This window comes from Strix aluco, chromosome 4 (genome assembly GCF_031877795.1).
Source record: "Strix aluco isolate bStrAlu1 chromosome 4, bStrAlu1.hap1, whole genome shotgun sequence".
NCBI classification, from domain to species: domain Eukaryota; kingdom Metazoa; phylum Chordata; class Aves; order Strigiformes; family Strigidae; genus Strix; species Strix aluco.
Window position 1 is genome coordinate 81,831,805 of NC_133934.1, and position 16,863 is coordinate 81,848,667.

At 37.2% G+C, this 16,863-nt stretch overlaps 1 protein-coding gene across 1 annotated transcript; it reads right to left on the reverse strand.

Moving 5' to 3' along the window:
* Nucleotides 1–392: 392 nt before the first annotated feature.
* On the reverse strand, nucleotides 393–16,779 carry HELQ (helicase, POLQ like). Its single transcript, XM_074823789.1, has 18 exons — nucleotides 16,473–16,779; nucleotides 15,347–16,079; nucleotides 14,821–14,999; nucleotides 14,021–14,221; nucleotides 12,922–12,994; nucleotides 12,341–12,438; nucleotides 11,653–11,751; nucleotides 10,780–10,925; nucleotides 9,773–10,012; nucleotides 8,709–8,850; nucleotides 8,302–8,406; nucleotides 7,560–7,779; nucleotides 6,610–6,767; nucleotides 5,623–5,721; nucleotides 5,165–5,338; nucleotides 4,487–4,600; nucleotides 2,232–2,366; nucleotides 393–580 (listed from the first exon to the last, which is right to left on the reverse strand). Exons 1-18 carry the CDS (start codon nucleotides 16,623–16,625, stop codon nucleotides 494–496), a joined length of 3,156 nt encoding a protein of 1,051 aa, XP_074679890.1. The 5' UTR covers nucleotides 16,626–16,779; the 3' UTR covers nucleotides 393–493.
* Between the last annotated feature and the right edge of the window lie 84 nt (nucleotides 16,780–16,863).

Genomic DNA, 16,863 nt, shown 5'->3' on the forward strand with positions numbered 1-16,863 from the left:
AAGGCTTCAACTAGGCATTGTTTACAATTTCTTACACAACTCTGGGACAACTTTCATTATGAATTGCTGCTCTATTTCTCTCCTTCCATTAGCTACACCAAGAGTACAGAGATTCCTGCAAGTAGGAACTTTGGAGTAGCTCACTCAAGTAAGTGTCCTAAAGGGAATATGCAGTGTAAAGACATGATTTGAGTCAGCTGTGAATCTAAGCCCTCAGAAGTACCCATCAGGCAGTTAATCCAGTCCCCAAAGCTCCTTAGGCTACAGCTGAAAGCAGGAATGAACATCTTTTGATTCTAGCCTATTGCTCAAGAGGTTCAAATCAAAATCTCCAAGTTAAGTCAACTTTCCAAGAAACATTCTGAACTCAGAACTCACACAAAATCGAGGTATACAAAAGGCATTAAATATTTATTATAATTACAGCAGTTTTACACAGGAAAGTTAAAAATTAAAAAAATATCCCAATTTTTGGATTAATGATTTTTCACGGTCAGCAGGTCCCTGGGATATCTGTAGGCACCTTTAAGAGTTCTTCAACTTCTTCTTGTAAAGCCTCAGCTTTTTCACTCAGCAGCATCTATAATTAAAAAAAAAAAAAACCACCACAAAAAACCCCATTAGAAGACAAATACAAAGATTACACCACTGTTTCTTTCCAAACTTGCATCTGGTTTGTTAGAACTGCTGCTGCTGCTCACAGGACCACGGTACCTTTACCTCAGAGGACTAACGTTTTCACAAGTACTACCACCAAACATTTTTTACTCTTTAGTGTATACCCATATGAAAAACAGTAACACAAAAATTCATAAAGTACACAGCTGTTTTTTTCAGTTCTGCCATCACATAACACACAAAATTTAACAGAACATAACATTTCTAGACAAAACCTGTTAACAAGAGCATCTTTAAACATTTGTTTTCCACATTGGAATAAACATTTGGAGGTTGCATCTGCCAAGTTGCCAATTTTTGCTTTATACAAAGTTTCTTACTACAGCATTTTACATCAGACATATAGGACCCCTGATACTAGCAACTGTTTAATCTAGCGCCCTGAACTGTTTGTTGCTGGCAGTTGGAGGGTAACAGTTCCCCCAAGCAGCACGTGTAGCACAACACACGCAAATGCTTTAACCTCCCAGTCAGAGAAAACTCCATCAGTTTAATATCTGAGCATGAGAGTGAGCTAGACAGCTGGATTTGGCACTGATGTAGATGAGAAATCTGCACATATCCCTCCTTTTGGCTCACACAGCAGCAAAAAGGCAGTAAGGAGCCTACAACGTTAAATGGCCATGACCTTTTAAGCGCATAAACGCCAAAGTTAGTCCTTTTATTCTGTGAGAATAGACAAACCAAGACTTTGTTACTAGCTGCATCGTTTTTACACCAACTACCCATTCATTTATTCTAGGCATTCTCTCACTTTACTGAAAGTTTGCTGTTTTCGCAGAATCAAACATGAAACTGATGCCAGTGCAACAGCAGGTGTTTAAAGGAGATCTAGGAGAGAAAATACTACCACCTGGTAAATAAAATACCTCCTGTAATTTTTGTTTAGGCACAACGCGATGTTTCTTACAGCTCCTTTCCCTTGGATTACTTATGTGTGCCTAAGAGGCAGATATTAGGTGAAGGCCCTTCTCATGATGCATATTCAAAATGGAAAACAATTAGAAAGGGAAGAACAACAAGGCATGGGCAAGGTTAACCCTATAGCTTGTTGGTTTCTATTTCCACAATTCTGAAAATCCTGTTTTTATCACAAGTACCACTAGAATTTCTATAAGTCCTGAGGCATTGGCAGAACTGAGTGTTTTCAGTTACGATGACTCAGCACAGAGATCAAGGTAGTCATTCGATTCCTAAATTTCATCAGACAAGCTGCCAAACTTTTTTGCCCTTTGCTTCCCCTCTGAAAAAGAGCACAACTTTCCTCTATCCTGATTATAACAAACTGTTTTAAGAAAAGTTTAAGCTTGCCTACCATTCAGGAGCATGAAGGTCAGCAATTCTCAATTCATTACTCTTGACCCTCTTCAACAAATGATGTTGTCAAGAAGATATTTCAATATATTCTCAATACAGATCAGTACTTGGATCACAAATATCCACTAATGCCTTTACTAGCAAACTGAATCCTTCACTTTTAGTGTCATATGTCATATGTAATTTGACATATTGAAGTTCTGAAGCAGGTCTCTGCAACTTTATTTCTAACTTACCTTGGCAGATGAAACAATTTGTTTGGCTTGACGTCGTGACAAGTGCTCAATCGTCTTGACCAGAGTTTCTGGATTTGCATTGGCCAAGTGTGCCAAAGTTTTGTACCCTGCATTATAAAGCTGTTTCGCTCGTGCCTGCAAGTCCAAAATCGTGTTAGATTATTAAAACAAGCAATACAAACTACCATTGAGTGCCAATCTCTGCACCAACCTCAAGCATTTTGTGTTTGTGTATCAATTCAATTCTCTTTGATTTATCTTTCTAAGAACATGAATACTCACAGAGGATCTTTACTCCCCCAGAATACAGCTTTATTGCTAAGATTTACCTCCCCATGCAATCCCACCCAGCAATTAGGAACCCATTTGTGATTTTCCTCTTTTGTTAGTTTTCTGCATTCACTGCCACTGATGGGAACAACTCTCACATTCTTTGAAGGTGTTTAAGTGAAAGGAGGGCTGATTTTATCCGAATTTTTCCACAGTTTTCACAGAACAGAGCTTTCACAAAATTCCAGAAGATACTATACTTTCCTGTTTCAAGCTTATAAGTAATTTTCCCTTCAGTATCACAATAGCTTTTTATTTCTCTAGTTTTGTGCAAAGTCATGGCTGTGAGCTCAGATATACAGCAGATAGCAAGGGAGAGATTCTCTGGAATCTGATCCCCGCCAGTGGAAGGGGGTGTGCATTATCTGCTTCTCTTCACTTGATCCTGTTGCTGTGTAAGGCAGCCAAGCAGTATTTGCTTAACAGAGGGGCTCTGGGCAAATGTTTTTTGCAAAACAAATACTACTAGAACTTTACAAAAGTTTAAATTAAAATACATTTCTATACTAGTAGTGGAGTAACTTAGTATACCCAAGGCTTTAGTATCCTGAGTTATGAAATAATACCCACTTGATGCATAAGTGTTACACCTCCAAATACTTGGTTAACTATCTTTTGCTTCCCCTTCCCCCCCCCCCCCCCACTTTTAAAGACAAAGAATAGAAAGACATTTATTTGATGGTGTATGTAGGGGTTTTTAGCATCCAACACATAACAGTTTACAATACATTATCTTCCTCTATGGTAAACTGAGAGCTGTGAATGTTCATTGATGTGAAGTAGGTGTCATTAATTTCATCAGAAATAACCACAAATTGCCAGCAACTATTTTCTGTACTTTATCTGGCTGTTAGATGCACAGTATGACTGATGACACAGAATCTTTCCCCACTAATGACTCAATCTCATTACAAGGTTTTCTCTTTGAAAACTGTGTAAATGTGCAGAAAATTTTCTCTTTCACTACAACAACCTTAAGATTGATTTTACCATTTTTTGCACAGAAAGCTAAGCAAATCACATCTGTTCAAGATGACAGTCTACCTGCTACAAATATCAGCTCTTGGTATAGTTTTAACTCCAGTGCAGAAGTACCTTGGTTATAGCAATAATTTTGAAGAGTCATCTTCAAAATACAACTTCATGCTGTCCAAGCTATTTTTGCCTTTACATAGAAATGCTCCCATATGGAGTGAGCCATGAAAAAAGACTACTTAGCTTTCACATCTGATTAAGAAAGTTTGATATATACAAACAAAAAACATTAAGCTCTAAGTCTCCATTGTTGTTTAGCTTCTCAGAATAAAACCTTGCTGCCACTAAACTCAATGGTTTGCTGACAAACTGAATTCTACAATAGGCTGGACAAGCAAGTTAGATCACTTTGCAAAGAGGTCCAGTGATTACTCACAACCTTGCACTGAAACCCAAAAAATTTTCTACTTTAATAGCAGTCTTCAATTCAGAGACTGGTTAAGTTTCTTGCTTAAAATACATGTAGCACTGCAAGTGATTTTTACAATCTTTAGCCTAAGATCCCAATAGGACTTCACATATTTCTGTGAGGATCTTCTAAATAAATATGTAAATTCTTATTCCTCTTTACTCCCATGAGCTGAAGAATCCTTACCACAAAAGAAATCTGCACTCTGTTTTCCAATCGAGTATACAGCTAAATTATTGTCCAAATACAGCATTTTCACTGTTGCTGTGGTAGCAGCCAGAAGAAAAACATTATTGGCTCCAGCTCACATTTCCTCAACAGACCACTTCTTCCCCAACCTCCAGGACTGTGGTGGTGCATCTGCACTACGCCAAATTCTCAACAAAAAACTAACTTGGTCTTCCAGACATACTTAAAAGACACAGTAACATTTAAAATACAGGTTTATATTGAAAAATCTCACAAAGCCAGATTTACTAACCTCCAGAACCCCTGCTACCTCCATCAGAGGGATGAGTTCTGTCTTAACACAGTACGTCAACTGCTTGGTAAGTTCTGTCAGCAAGGCTTTATAAACCCAGAATTCTTCCAATTCCTGCAGAGACAGAGATCACTAAAAAAATCAGATCTTAAGTTCTGTATTTGGGGGGTATGATTGATAAGAGGTCAGCTATGGCAACCAGCATATATTTGGCTTTTAGACAGAAGAAAGTTATCCTTTCAGCTAGTTGCAGAGTTGTGTTCAGCACTCTTCAGCTGAACATCCCAAAGTTGGGGCAGTTCTGAAGGTTAAGCAATACATTATTTCAATAGAGGAAAAAAATCAAGAGAACAAGCCAAGTCAACTGCTTTCCTGAGATGACATTTCACAACCAGATGGCCTTATTTCCAGGAGAAGGGTAAAACTGTTCATTATTTCACCAACAGTGCTGACACTGATCAACGCCCTGCACAGTCTGTGTATTTTTCACATTTTCAGTGCATAAAGGTTACTTTTAGTGTAAGAAATATCACTGTACGAGCGTGCTTTTCTGAACAGGAAACATAATTTTGAACAGGAAAGGGGAAATACAGTATCTGTGTTCAGTTCTAATGTAAGAACAAAACTCCAGATTTTGCAAAGCCAACCCCAAAGAATTTATCGGAATTAACAAACTACCTCACAGAAATGTAGAACACAGGAGGCGAACGAGGCAGCAGAATTAAGGAGATTTTGTACATATCCTCGGGACATATTAAATTTCTCTGAAACGCTCCATATATTGGTCTCTTTCAGTAGGGCATAAAGGACAAATGACAGGTAGAGCCTGTTTACCACAGCACTGTCCACGTTCTAGGAATAAAGCAAGTTCGAGTTCAGAGCCAGTATCACATTCAAGATATCCTGTTAGGGCTACAAGGAAATTTTTAATCTCTACTCCTTCACATCTCTAAAACATGTCTATGTTATAACCGAAGACATTAAACAACATCAAGAAAACCAACCAACGAGGTTAAAAGCATCTTAATAAGTAGAACAGTAATAAAGAATGCTAGCAGAAAAATCATCTAGAATTTGTAAATAATCAAGTGAAATGACTAAACTGTCATCTTAGGTAAGAGAAATCTCCAGCCTACCTTTCTGATGGCTTGACCAGAAGCCTTTTTTGTAATAAAGCTTTCAGGTACTCCCACAACATCCACTACTTTTTGCTCTGCTGCACTTAGCTGGTTGAACTAAAATAAGATTTTATAAAGAATTTTCAAATATTTAGTTCTCTTATTATTATAGAAAACACAAGTCTATTACTCAAAGTGAAACAATGTTTTTCAATATCTCTATATAGTACTTAGTCACTAGACACAGTCAGATCTGCAGCTTCTTTGCCTACTTGTTTGAATTATCTGTAGCTGTCCATCTCCGAATGCCACATTTCAACAAAATTAAATAGATTTTAGTGCTACCCCTAGTATGTAACACTTTACAGTAAAGGGAGAAGTTGAATTATGGGTGATCTTACAGAGCGTGCAAGACTAGGACAAGGGCTGGGCTAAGGCTGACATAAGCCTAGTCTGTAGGAAGGTATTGGTCAGAGTAACAGTGGCAGTCATGACTGGAGTTAAGCATCAGACTCAGGTATCAAACAAAGATTAAGACTTAACATTCTTTAGTGGCTTTTGCTCCCTAAACTACAGATTAAATGAGTGAGCATCAGAAGGTAAATATGGCTCCTGATTAATTTAATAGTGGTTTTCTTGCAAGACTACAATGATGTGGTTACATATACCTAGTTGATAGGAAAGCCTTGTTTAAGATTAACCAGACTCTGGTGATGGCAAGGTTAGCACCAAGGTTAGAGTCAGGATTTGGAGTACTGGCAACTCAAAGAGATGTTTCACACCACTGTTTCCCGCAAACAGGGTCAAATATACATGCAAAACAGAACTTAGGTTTTCATGCAATACAGGAAAGCACTTCTGCCCTATGACTGAAAATAAAATAGCATATCTTAACTTTTTATCAAACTGTTAACCCACTACCTACATTTCCAATGTGCATAAACTTAAAAATTAATAAGCAGGATTACTATATGTCCCAATGCATGTTTGCTAGTAAATTCTCACCTGTCTCAAGTATATCATCCAATCTGGGCTACAATTAAAAGTCATATCATACGGAGTTGCCAGATATAGAAGATGAAGATTGCTCTCAAGAACCAGCCCTTCCAAACCTTTCTTCAATTCTCTGTAAAGAAGATTGCAGTATGCCAAGTCTATAGCCCCTATAAGCACACAACATATTGCAATTTTAAGCAGGCACACAGAGTTAAGTGTAATAGATTTTAACATAGAGTTAGTATTTCTTTGTCTTCCACAACAGCTTGTTATGCCATCTGAACTCCAGGTAAATCATTAACTTGAAGAATTGCTCTAACCTAACAGCAGCAGTGAAACAGAACTGAAGAAAGGCAGTCACCTATTTCCACGTCTGTCTATTCTGTGTGTGGTTTTGGAGTGTTTGTGAATTGCCTTGGCTTTCATGAAGTCCTGAAACAGTCTTGCAGATTGAAGGAATCTTTCAGAGATTCATCCTACTCCAATTGCTTTCCATACCCCATATCTTTATGCTATGACAGGAAAACAGAACTTCCTGATACGCTCTCCTCTATCACAATTGGTTCTACGTGTCATAGGCTTCCTTTCCCTCTTAAGTTTCCCTCTAGGTCAAGAAATCCGCCTGTTCACAATACCTGTTCATACAATGAATTAAAAAACAAGGTCATGAGCCATTTTTATTACAATCACTACATCAAATCTTTAAATAATTTTTTTGGAGTAAAGTTCTGGTTTTACTGCCATTGTGACCAGTGTTATTATACTTCGTTCCCATCATGCTCAGTCATGTACAACTTCTCCATTCCTACTTTCAGTCCAGCACATCATTTAGTAATCAAAACTGTTTCTCTACAACTTTTTTCATTGCAGTTTCATATGGGAAAATGTATCAAATTGAGATAATGGAGATGAAATGGTTTGTTGAAATAAAGATTGTAATAAGAGCAAAAAAGTCTTACCTTTGTATGTAGCTTTACCCAACAGTGTGATTGTCAGCGTACATTTGGAATTGTGGTCCTTCGCAGATGTTCTTTCTTTTAGGAGTCCTTTTTCTATTAGATTTTCTAGCCCATCTTTAGTTATCTCAGAAAGGCTCTTCTCGTTAGACAGCAGCTGCTGCTGAACACCCAGCAACGTACTGCACATAAAACTGTCGACTTCCTCATGGGTAACTGCTATCTGCATCAGTTTGCAAGTGATTAGCATATTTAAAGATGTCATTTCACATAATACATTCCATAAGCTATATGAAAAAATTTACTGAATAGAGCAGTCTGATATCCTGTTAATGTGTTTCTACAGAAATACACAACGAATAGAATGATAGTCTACGATGGATCTGATGGGACTGCTCTCCATCTGTTCTATTATTCTAGCTACTGCATCACGTTAATGTGTTTCCACTTTATTTTTATTTTGAATCAAGTATCAGAAATTGAAATATTAATACTGTAATGAATCATATGGTAGATATAATTGACTTTTACACAGTAGGAAATTGTCATGTTATGTGATTACTTGACAACTGAGTAAATCAAGAGACTAATCAAATCTTTGTCCTTCTTATCTGATTAGAAACTGTTCTGGAACTTGTAAGCCAATCTGTTTAAAAAGTCTGTTTTTTTCTATAGAATCAACAGATTAGATTTACTTGGCATTCCCAAGCACTTAAGTTACTCACAGAGAAGAGTTAACTGATACCTTCAGCCCAACCAAAGATAACAACAGGCTCTGTATTCCCTTGGTCAACTCCACCAGAAGATTGCTGTAACAATTCTCCAAAGGACTGTTAACTAAATCTTGAACCTAAAAAAAAAAAAGCAAGAAATATCCTAGTTCAGGGAAAATTTATGCATTAGTTTTACACTTTTAAGAATACTGATACACATGATTCAGCTTATAAGGACAATAAGTGTAGACATCTAAAGTTTACACTTCACATCTGAAAACAAAACACATAAAGTTAAGTTTATAGGTATTATTACATAAGTCAAATACTTGCAACATTAACAAGTGAACAAAAATGAAGCTAGGCAGCTCAGGTCCTCCTGTTTACCCCACCCACTCAATCCAACAATTTAAATTACCAACAGCTTTGTAAAAATTACCAAGTGTTTGTCTTTTTCTTGCACTATGAGAATACTTTCTCCCGCACTGTCAATACCAGCTCGACCAGCTCTGCCAATCATTTGCTTATATTGGCTCTTCTTCAGGAAGTCATTAGCAACGTAAGGAGCTCTAAGAATAACCCTGTAAAGAAGTCTTTAGTAAGTTATGCTTTATATTAAAAGTACTAAATGCAGCAATAGAATTTTACAAATGCATTGTTCATATATGGCCCTTGCTGAGTAACTAAGAAAAACCAAATGCACCTGTTTGAACAGATGTGTAAATCAACCACGAAAACATTTAACAATTTAAGGTTAACTGAATGATAAGCCGTGTTGATCATGTTTTGCAGAACCTCTGGAACTAGCCTTTACATCTACTCAAAGGCCTCAGTTTAAGAGTGGAAAAAAAAATCACTGAGACATAAAATAAACCCTGCTAAAAGACATAAGCAACACTGACTATACATCAGTTATGCTAGAAAGACAACACTTGTCTGTATGTATTTTTTTCCCCCCCTCAGATGCATTATTCCAACATAGATGCACACAAAACTGGATTCTTTGCAAACACTCTGTGGTCATACAGAGTACAGCAGCCATATCATCAGCACTTGTATAAGAAAAGATAACACATTTTTGTGTTAAAACATATTCAAACTGTGTCTCCTTAGAACCAAGATTTGACAATTTAAACACTGTTCTTGGGTAATACCTAAAGAAAACATCACAAATTCATTATTCTTCTGAGTAACTTTACTAAATTACTGAAGCATTTCCTCAATTTATTAAAATTTCCTTAATCCATTTATGTAAGTGCTCTTCAGCATTCTGAGGGACTTGCTACTGATTCACATTTCCTATGTAAGAATTTTACAGTCTTGTGTCTCCTGAGTTGAACACAAAAATCTTAACGCTTCCAATTTGCTAGTAAAAAGTAAAAGCAGAACCATAAAAGTAAAAGCAGAACCATACTTTCAATAGCTCCAATACTTCCAACGTATTAAAGCAATGTTTTTACAAAGCAAAAATCAATGCAACAATGAAATGTTTCAGGTACTAACCTTCTAGCTGGCAGGTTGACTCCAGCAGCTAAAGTAGCTGTGCAAGCAAGTAGACACAGGACACCTGTAGAATATGCTTCTTCTATACTTTTTCTTTCATCATTTGTGAGTCCACTATGGTGATAGGCAATACCAAAAGGGATTGTTTGCTTCAGAACAGGACAGATGCTGCCATTTCCAATATTCTTTAGGTTCTGGATGAGATCTTGTTTCTCTTTCTCCCTGTGAAGTCTAAATTCTCTTCAGGGAGGAAAAGCATTTCTTTAGGCTTTGCTCAATCATTAACTACTTACAAAGAAAAACAAGAGACATGCTTACTGTCTGTTCCTGTTCATTATCCATTCCTCCAACAACTAGGTTGGAGAAACAGTTATTTCCAGTAACTTTAAAATAGCAATACAGGAGACTGATCTTTTCTTGTTTGTAGGCACAGAAGCAATCAAATACTGACTAGGTCTGGGTATCCAGTGCACTGAAGAAAGGAAACGGGGCCAGTATCAACTTGCACTGAGGATTAAAGGTACATCAAAACCGGTTTCAATTTGGATCGCAAGGGACAGGTTTAGTTAGTTTCAGTGTAATTTCTTCCTACATAAATTTTAACTTTGCTAGACCATTATGAGTTGATCAAACTACATTTAAATGGAACCAAATGTAAGTCTGCTTTATTAACAAAGCCTGGTTTAGATTTTACAACTTACATTCACAAAGCAGGCATGGAACAGAGATGAATTTAGCATGCTTTTCCTTTTTTCTTTATTTGTCCTCTAATAACCACTTTTTCCAACTAGTTTGTTTAAAAAATAAGATTTTTTTTTTCTTGATAAAACATTTTTTTAATGAGCCTTGAGCAGTTTGCTATCAGTTAGGCAGTTAGCAACTTCACAATTCCATATTCCAAGTATTTACTTCTGATCACCAGAGATCACTTGCAAGCTAGTGAAGATAAATCCTAAAATTCTGACCAATTGTTCCATATATAATTAAAAAAATCATGACAAACTTACTTCTTGAGGTACTTGCACACCATTGAAGCCACATTTTCACAGTTCTTTTTAGTGGGACAGAAGATTAGGCAGGAATATTCAGGAATAACTTCAGTAACCAGTGCAATGATGTGGTCTGGATCTGCTTTCTCCAGATTACTAGAATACTATCATAAACACAGGTTGAAAAACACTTAACCTTAGAAATTAAGTCATAAACTAAGTATTCAATACTTGTTCTCAACCGTTGCTAGAATACTCCCATTTGGTTTAACATTACATAATTGCAGGTAGTTGTAGAATAAGCTTTTCTCCCAGTCCTCACTTGAAACGGTTTATTAACACATCTAGCTTGAACTGAGGGATACATGGATGTAAGAATTTAATGCTTTGTTTTTTCTCTTTAACACTTCAATTTCTTTTAGCAACACCACACTGATGTTACTTGTGCTACCTGCAGTCTACCAAAACACACATTTTTCTTTTTAAATGTTTGAAGGAGTACCTACAAAGCAGTAATAAGCAACAAAAAAAACAAAAAAGATGTCTTCTTTCAGTATTGTCTAAGAGTGATCAACTGTTGAGAAAATTTACCCCAAAACAAAAAAGCACTGGGTATCTGGAATACTCAAACCCATTGCTCTTCATGTATCAAAATAATGAAGAAACCTCTCTACCTTAAAAAGCAGTAAAGGACTGAAAATCAAGTTAAGCATTCAGTATTTTAAAAAACTTTTTACCTCCCCAAAGCCTGTCATTTTCTTTCTCATAGGCATTACAAATGAACTATCATGTTTAAGTAATTGCTTTGGTAAAAGCTCTATAAACAAATCAGTATAAAATAATACATTTTATAACTATAGTTCAAAGAAACTATAAGCACCTCAGTTTTACCTTGAAATTAAGGAGACGTGAAAAAGTAAAGCCATTCTCTGTTTTGCTGTCAACTGCATAAATGGTGTCTCGTATCTTTATGTATTCCTTTAACTCTACCTAGGGAGATACAACCCGTAAACCGAAACTTCAGTTAAATTAACAAGTCTTCTCTAAAGATTAAGCTATTACTGGTGTACACCTATTGTTTTTTCTATGCATCGCATTTCATATACATATATACTTGCGTGCACACAAGCCCATACTCCACCCCATGAAGAACTTTTAAAAGTTGTTTTAATTATTTGCCTGGACAAAGTGTCTAATTATAACAAAGAATGTGACAAAAATTGTACCACATGAACTACTCATAAGCCATTGTCACAACAGCATTCAAGCACCAGTAGTACAGATTCCAGTTATATCAAATGAACTGTGATGATTTATCACAGTAGCTGTAATTTGGAAGTTGGTTTAGTTAAAGTGACACAAACGGCTTAACACAACAATAGAAAGGTAGTTGCATTCGTGCATTTACAAGTGCATAGTGCCATTTACTCTGCTGGTACAACTGCAAGCAGTAGCAGGCATTATATTACATTACACTGTGAAATCAAGCACAAAAGCTGTGACAGAATCCTAAACAGATTTGCTATAATTTTAAAGCCAACTATCTTCTTTACTAGTTTATGCTATCTTGTGTACAGACCGGTCTAAAATTATTAGTATAGTACTCCGCTTGCAGGAACTTCTGCAGGTCTCCAACATTATTTAAAGTTGCACTCATTCCAATGATTTGCGTGTTTTCTGTAAAACAGAAGTTGAGATTAATTTATTGCCGTGTTAACAATTTTTAACACTTCTGCTCAGTATTTAATTCATTAATTTGCTTTTTTATCATCAGTCTTCTAAAATGCCAAAGTAGCAGGTTTGAAGGGGGATATAGCTAAGAAATATTATCTGAGACATAAACATAAAAAAATGAATCCTTCTCTATAGAAGCATTTAATTGGAATGGTTAAGGGGCTCCTACAAAGAAATGGAAGATGTTTGACAACACTCAGGATTTCCCAGAGAAGTAGTATCAAAAAAGCTTCAAAAACACCCAGCCCATCATTGCAGGGTCAACTGACCAACATTTAAACAAGTAAACACCATTACTGCATGAGTCATGCCATGTTTTGCAAAAGCAGACAGAACACCACAAATCCAGAAAGCAAAAGCATGACTTCTCTCTAGAGATGCCACCACTACAGCACTTTAATAACATTAACTGCAGCCAGGACTTACTACTAGTGTAAAGAATTTTTGCAAGGGTAATTTCCAGAGTTGCTCCACGACTTCCTTCACCAAGCATATGCAGCTGTGCACAGAAAATGCAAGAATATTACTGAGTTAAGAGTATTTCTACAAAAAACAGATTACGTAGTCCTAAACAAATATCGCAGGAATGTCTTTGTTGGGCTTCCTGGTATCGCTCTGTTAAATTCTGACTGCTAAGCTTCTTCCAGAAGTACAGGCTCACTGAAACAACGTTTAAGAATCACAGAAAAAAACACATGAGAGCAAATGTAAATAACAAGATTTACCTTCCATTTAACTAGACCATAACCCACACAAACAGTTAACTCCTGACATTGAACAGTCAACATGGAGATCTTGGTATTCACCTGCCTAAAGCAATTTTAAACAAACCATGTTTTAAGCAACACTTACAAGGGAAGTTAATCTAAAAAATCTTCTAGAGCCAGCTACTTCCAGAAAAAGTAGAACTTAATTCTTAAGCTGCCTTCTGTTTAGAAGCTACTGTGTTAAAGTAAGGTCAGCCTGAAGCTTTTCATGAATTAAACATCCCTCTTAGATGTTATACACGTGACTCAACCCCACAGTCAACCCTTCCGAGCACAATTCAGCCACACCACTAAACAGCAGGAGGGGCAATTCTCACAGTCAAATGTCACTTGCTATTTTTTTCTAAGGTTTCATTTAGTCATTATTAATACCAGACAGAAAGTCCCATGATTTCACATTTAAGCATTCAGTTCTGGGATTCATAAAATACATTCCATAGGATTAAAATTATTTATGTTTTTTCTAATCCATTAGAGATGTCTAACTGACAAGTAGTTACTAAGTAATTCACCATCAGTCACTAACACAGTAGATACCTCAATATATAATCTATTCCTGATACAGCAACAAAGACTTCAGTTAAAGAAAAAAAAAAACCTTTCAATATTACAGAATTATGTACCAAGGCAGAGAAAACTTAGTTAAGTAGTAATAATGTCATGATAAGACAGCAGAAAAGACTGCTCTTTGCTAATAATTGTATATTATAAATATAAAAAATAGTACATTATAAACCTGAGTAAATCTTGTAGCATACCTCATCTACTACAACCAGACCAAGGTCATCAATTCTTTCTGTTTCAATTAAGGAATTCACTAGAGCATGTCCTTTTTCTATAGTAGCAATATAAAGAGACTTTTTTTTTCTCCTCTTGAGTGGTGGAAATCTTCCTTTACTTCCTGCATATTCTTCAACCAGGAAGTCCAATTCTACCCCAAAACTTGATAAACCCCTAATCTGTAAAAAAAAAAAAAAAAAAGAAAAAAAAGAAAAAAAAAAAGAAAAAGAGATAAATTAGAGAACAAACTAACAAACTTATGCTCATTTTGGATTTCAGAGCTGCCTCAAGAACTCAACATGCATATAACGAAGACACAATCAGCTGTTTGAATTCGTAAAAACATATTAGCTATGACTACCTCTACCAACTTCAAAGTTGAAGCGTGTACAAATATTATCAAGCTTGGGTTACATCTGTTCTCCAAAGTTAGCTTTTCCTTTACATCAAAAAAATCTTAGCTTTTACTTAAAAACCATTTCTTTAGCAAGTTGGGCAGTACAGTTTTAAGACTGCAGAATTATACAGAACATTACAAAAAGCTATTATTTCAAAATTCAGCACACTTAACTTTATAATTCAGCATCTTCACCTCATAATTTAAGCCTATTTTATTATGAAATTACTGACCCTCAGAGCAGCATTTAGGAGCGAAGTCACTCACTTCACACCATATAGTTGTGACAATCACGGAGTTTGCCAAAATTAGTGTTAAAACCAGCCAAGTAACAAGGCATATCAGAAAAGAGAAGCAGTATCAGAAACACTGTATCCAGACCTTTTCTTGGACTATAGCAACATACGGCAGGATCATCAGAACATCCTTCTGCCTACAGAGTAATTCTTGGAGAATTATTATTTCAGCTACAAGCGTTTTTCCACCACTGGTTGGCAATGAGTATATTAAATTCTTTCTTTGTTGTAGAGATTCTAACATTAAGCAAGCATGCTGCCATTCTGCAAAATTAAAAAAGAATTATTAGCAACCCCCAGAGGCATGTTAATCAATATCAAAATGCCTGTGTTTCATACAGAATACTTTAAAAGCCTAGTCTTTGAAACATTTTCTTCAATAAGCTGCTAAAAACTTTGAGTGATAGTCTTCCAAAGTATTCTATAATCCATATCAACCTTTCCCACCCATCTAAAAAACAAAATAACAACTTAATAAACTAAAACAACCACTTTCCAACATGTTTTAGATTAAATATTACAACTTAAATATTTTTACAGCATAATGGGTAAAACAGGCAATGCTTCAATAGCAATTTATTTTTTTTCCAACAAACCATTAATTACATTACCATAAAGCGTTTCAATCCCTCGAAATTGTCTGAATAGATCTTTAACTTTGCTAGGTAATCCATAAAAAGGGCCTATATCAGCAGAAGATGATTCAATAGCTTTCCTAGCAACACAAATCTCTTCAGATAAAACAGCTTCTTTAAGCTGTTTGGTCTTAGAGACCTGCAAAGTCTGGGCTTTGGCATTTCCAGTCATAGCACTTTTCAGATGATCTTTAAGACTCTCAGCTTTAAGTAAATCACACTTAGAGTCTGAGGAAAAGTCAGTAGGTCTGTTCCTGTGTTCAGCATCAGGACAAAAAGATGATGGACTCGTGATTTTGACCGAGGAAGAACTCACAAATTTATTCCTGATTTCTGAGATTGAAGATAGTCGAGAATCAGAAGAAAGTTCATTCACTTCCTCAAAATACAAAAGTTGTGATGATGGCAAGTCATCTAAAACAGATACAGTCAGTTCTTGATTGCTATCCACTGGGTCATTTTCATTCATTTGGAAACCCTCCTCTTTATCGGCTTTAAAACCAACCATATTTTCTGAAGTAGAAAAATTATCTTTTTTCTGGTGAATTCCTGACTGAAGATTCCCAAGGACGATTTCTCCTGCTTTTATATCCGTATTTTTATCCTGCAGGTATTTCTGCTCTATATCATCAACTTGAGCTAGGAAAGAACTATTTCCATAAAAGCTGTCAGGGTCACCAAACATATCCTCTTCACTATCGTTACTACACTGTAAAAACATAACAGTGAGTATTAATGCTCCGAAGTAACACCCAGGAAGGCGGCATAACTTGTACAGCACACACATCAGATGCAAGTCACTTAGGTGTTCATCAACTTCACAAGCACGTAAGTGTTTTTCTGATGTTGTTTGAAGAAAATTTAGCTTTACTTCTAAAGGAATGCATGCTTTAACTCTGTGAAACTTAACCTAGAAGCAGACAGGATGCCTGCACAGATACTCGATGGCGATGATTAAAGCTAAACCCAAACCGCATCCCCTCCTCGTACAACGGCCGGCCCTCCCCGATCAGTGCCCCGCAGGCTCGGTCCGGGCCAAGCCACCCTCCCGGGCGGAGTCTCCCCGCCTCGATACGCAGCCCCGCACCCGCCATCCCCGTACCGGGATCTCCGCCAAGGGCCCCTCGCCATCGGAGCTTGGTCTCTTGGGAGCCACCGGCGAGCAGACGGCGCTGGGCTGCACCGGGGCCCGGCCCCGCTTACGGGTAGAGGCGGGACGGCTCTTTCTCCGCACCGCGAGGCTGGGCTCGGCCATCACCGCCGCCCCGGGGAGCTGGATGTCACCCCCCGACCGGGGCTGCCGGGAAGCGGAGCGCAGACTGTCACAGCAGGACAGGGCGAGGGATGGCCGAACCGCCGGAGAAGAAGAGGGCCGCCATAATGCGAGCAAGACCCCTCCACCCGCTTCCCCTGACATCACTTCCGCACCGCGCCACTGCCAGCAAGGGAGCGTGACGGCGCGGCAGCCAATCGCCTGCCCTGACAGGCAGACC

Coding starts and splice junctions, on each gene's coding strand:
- HELQ (XM_074823789.1), bottom strand. CDS start 16,625: ATGGCCGAGCCCAGCCTCGCGGTGCGGAGAAAGAGCCGTCCCGCCTCT. Junction 16,080..16,472: donor GGCCCTTGGCGGAGATCCCG/GTACGGGGATGG, acceptor ATGTTTTTACAG/TGTAGTAACGATAGTGAAGA. Junction 12,995..14,020: donor GTCTGGTTGTAGTAGATGAG/GTATGCTACAAG, acceptor TTCTGTGCACAG/CTGCATATGCTTGGTGAAGG.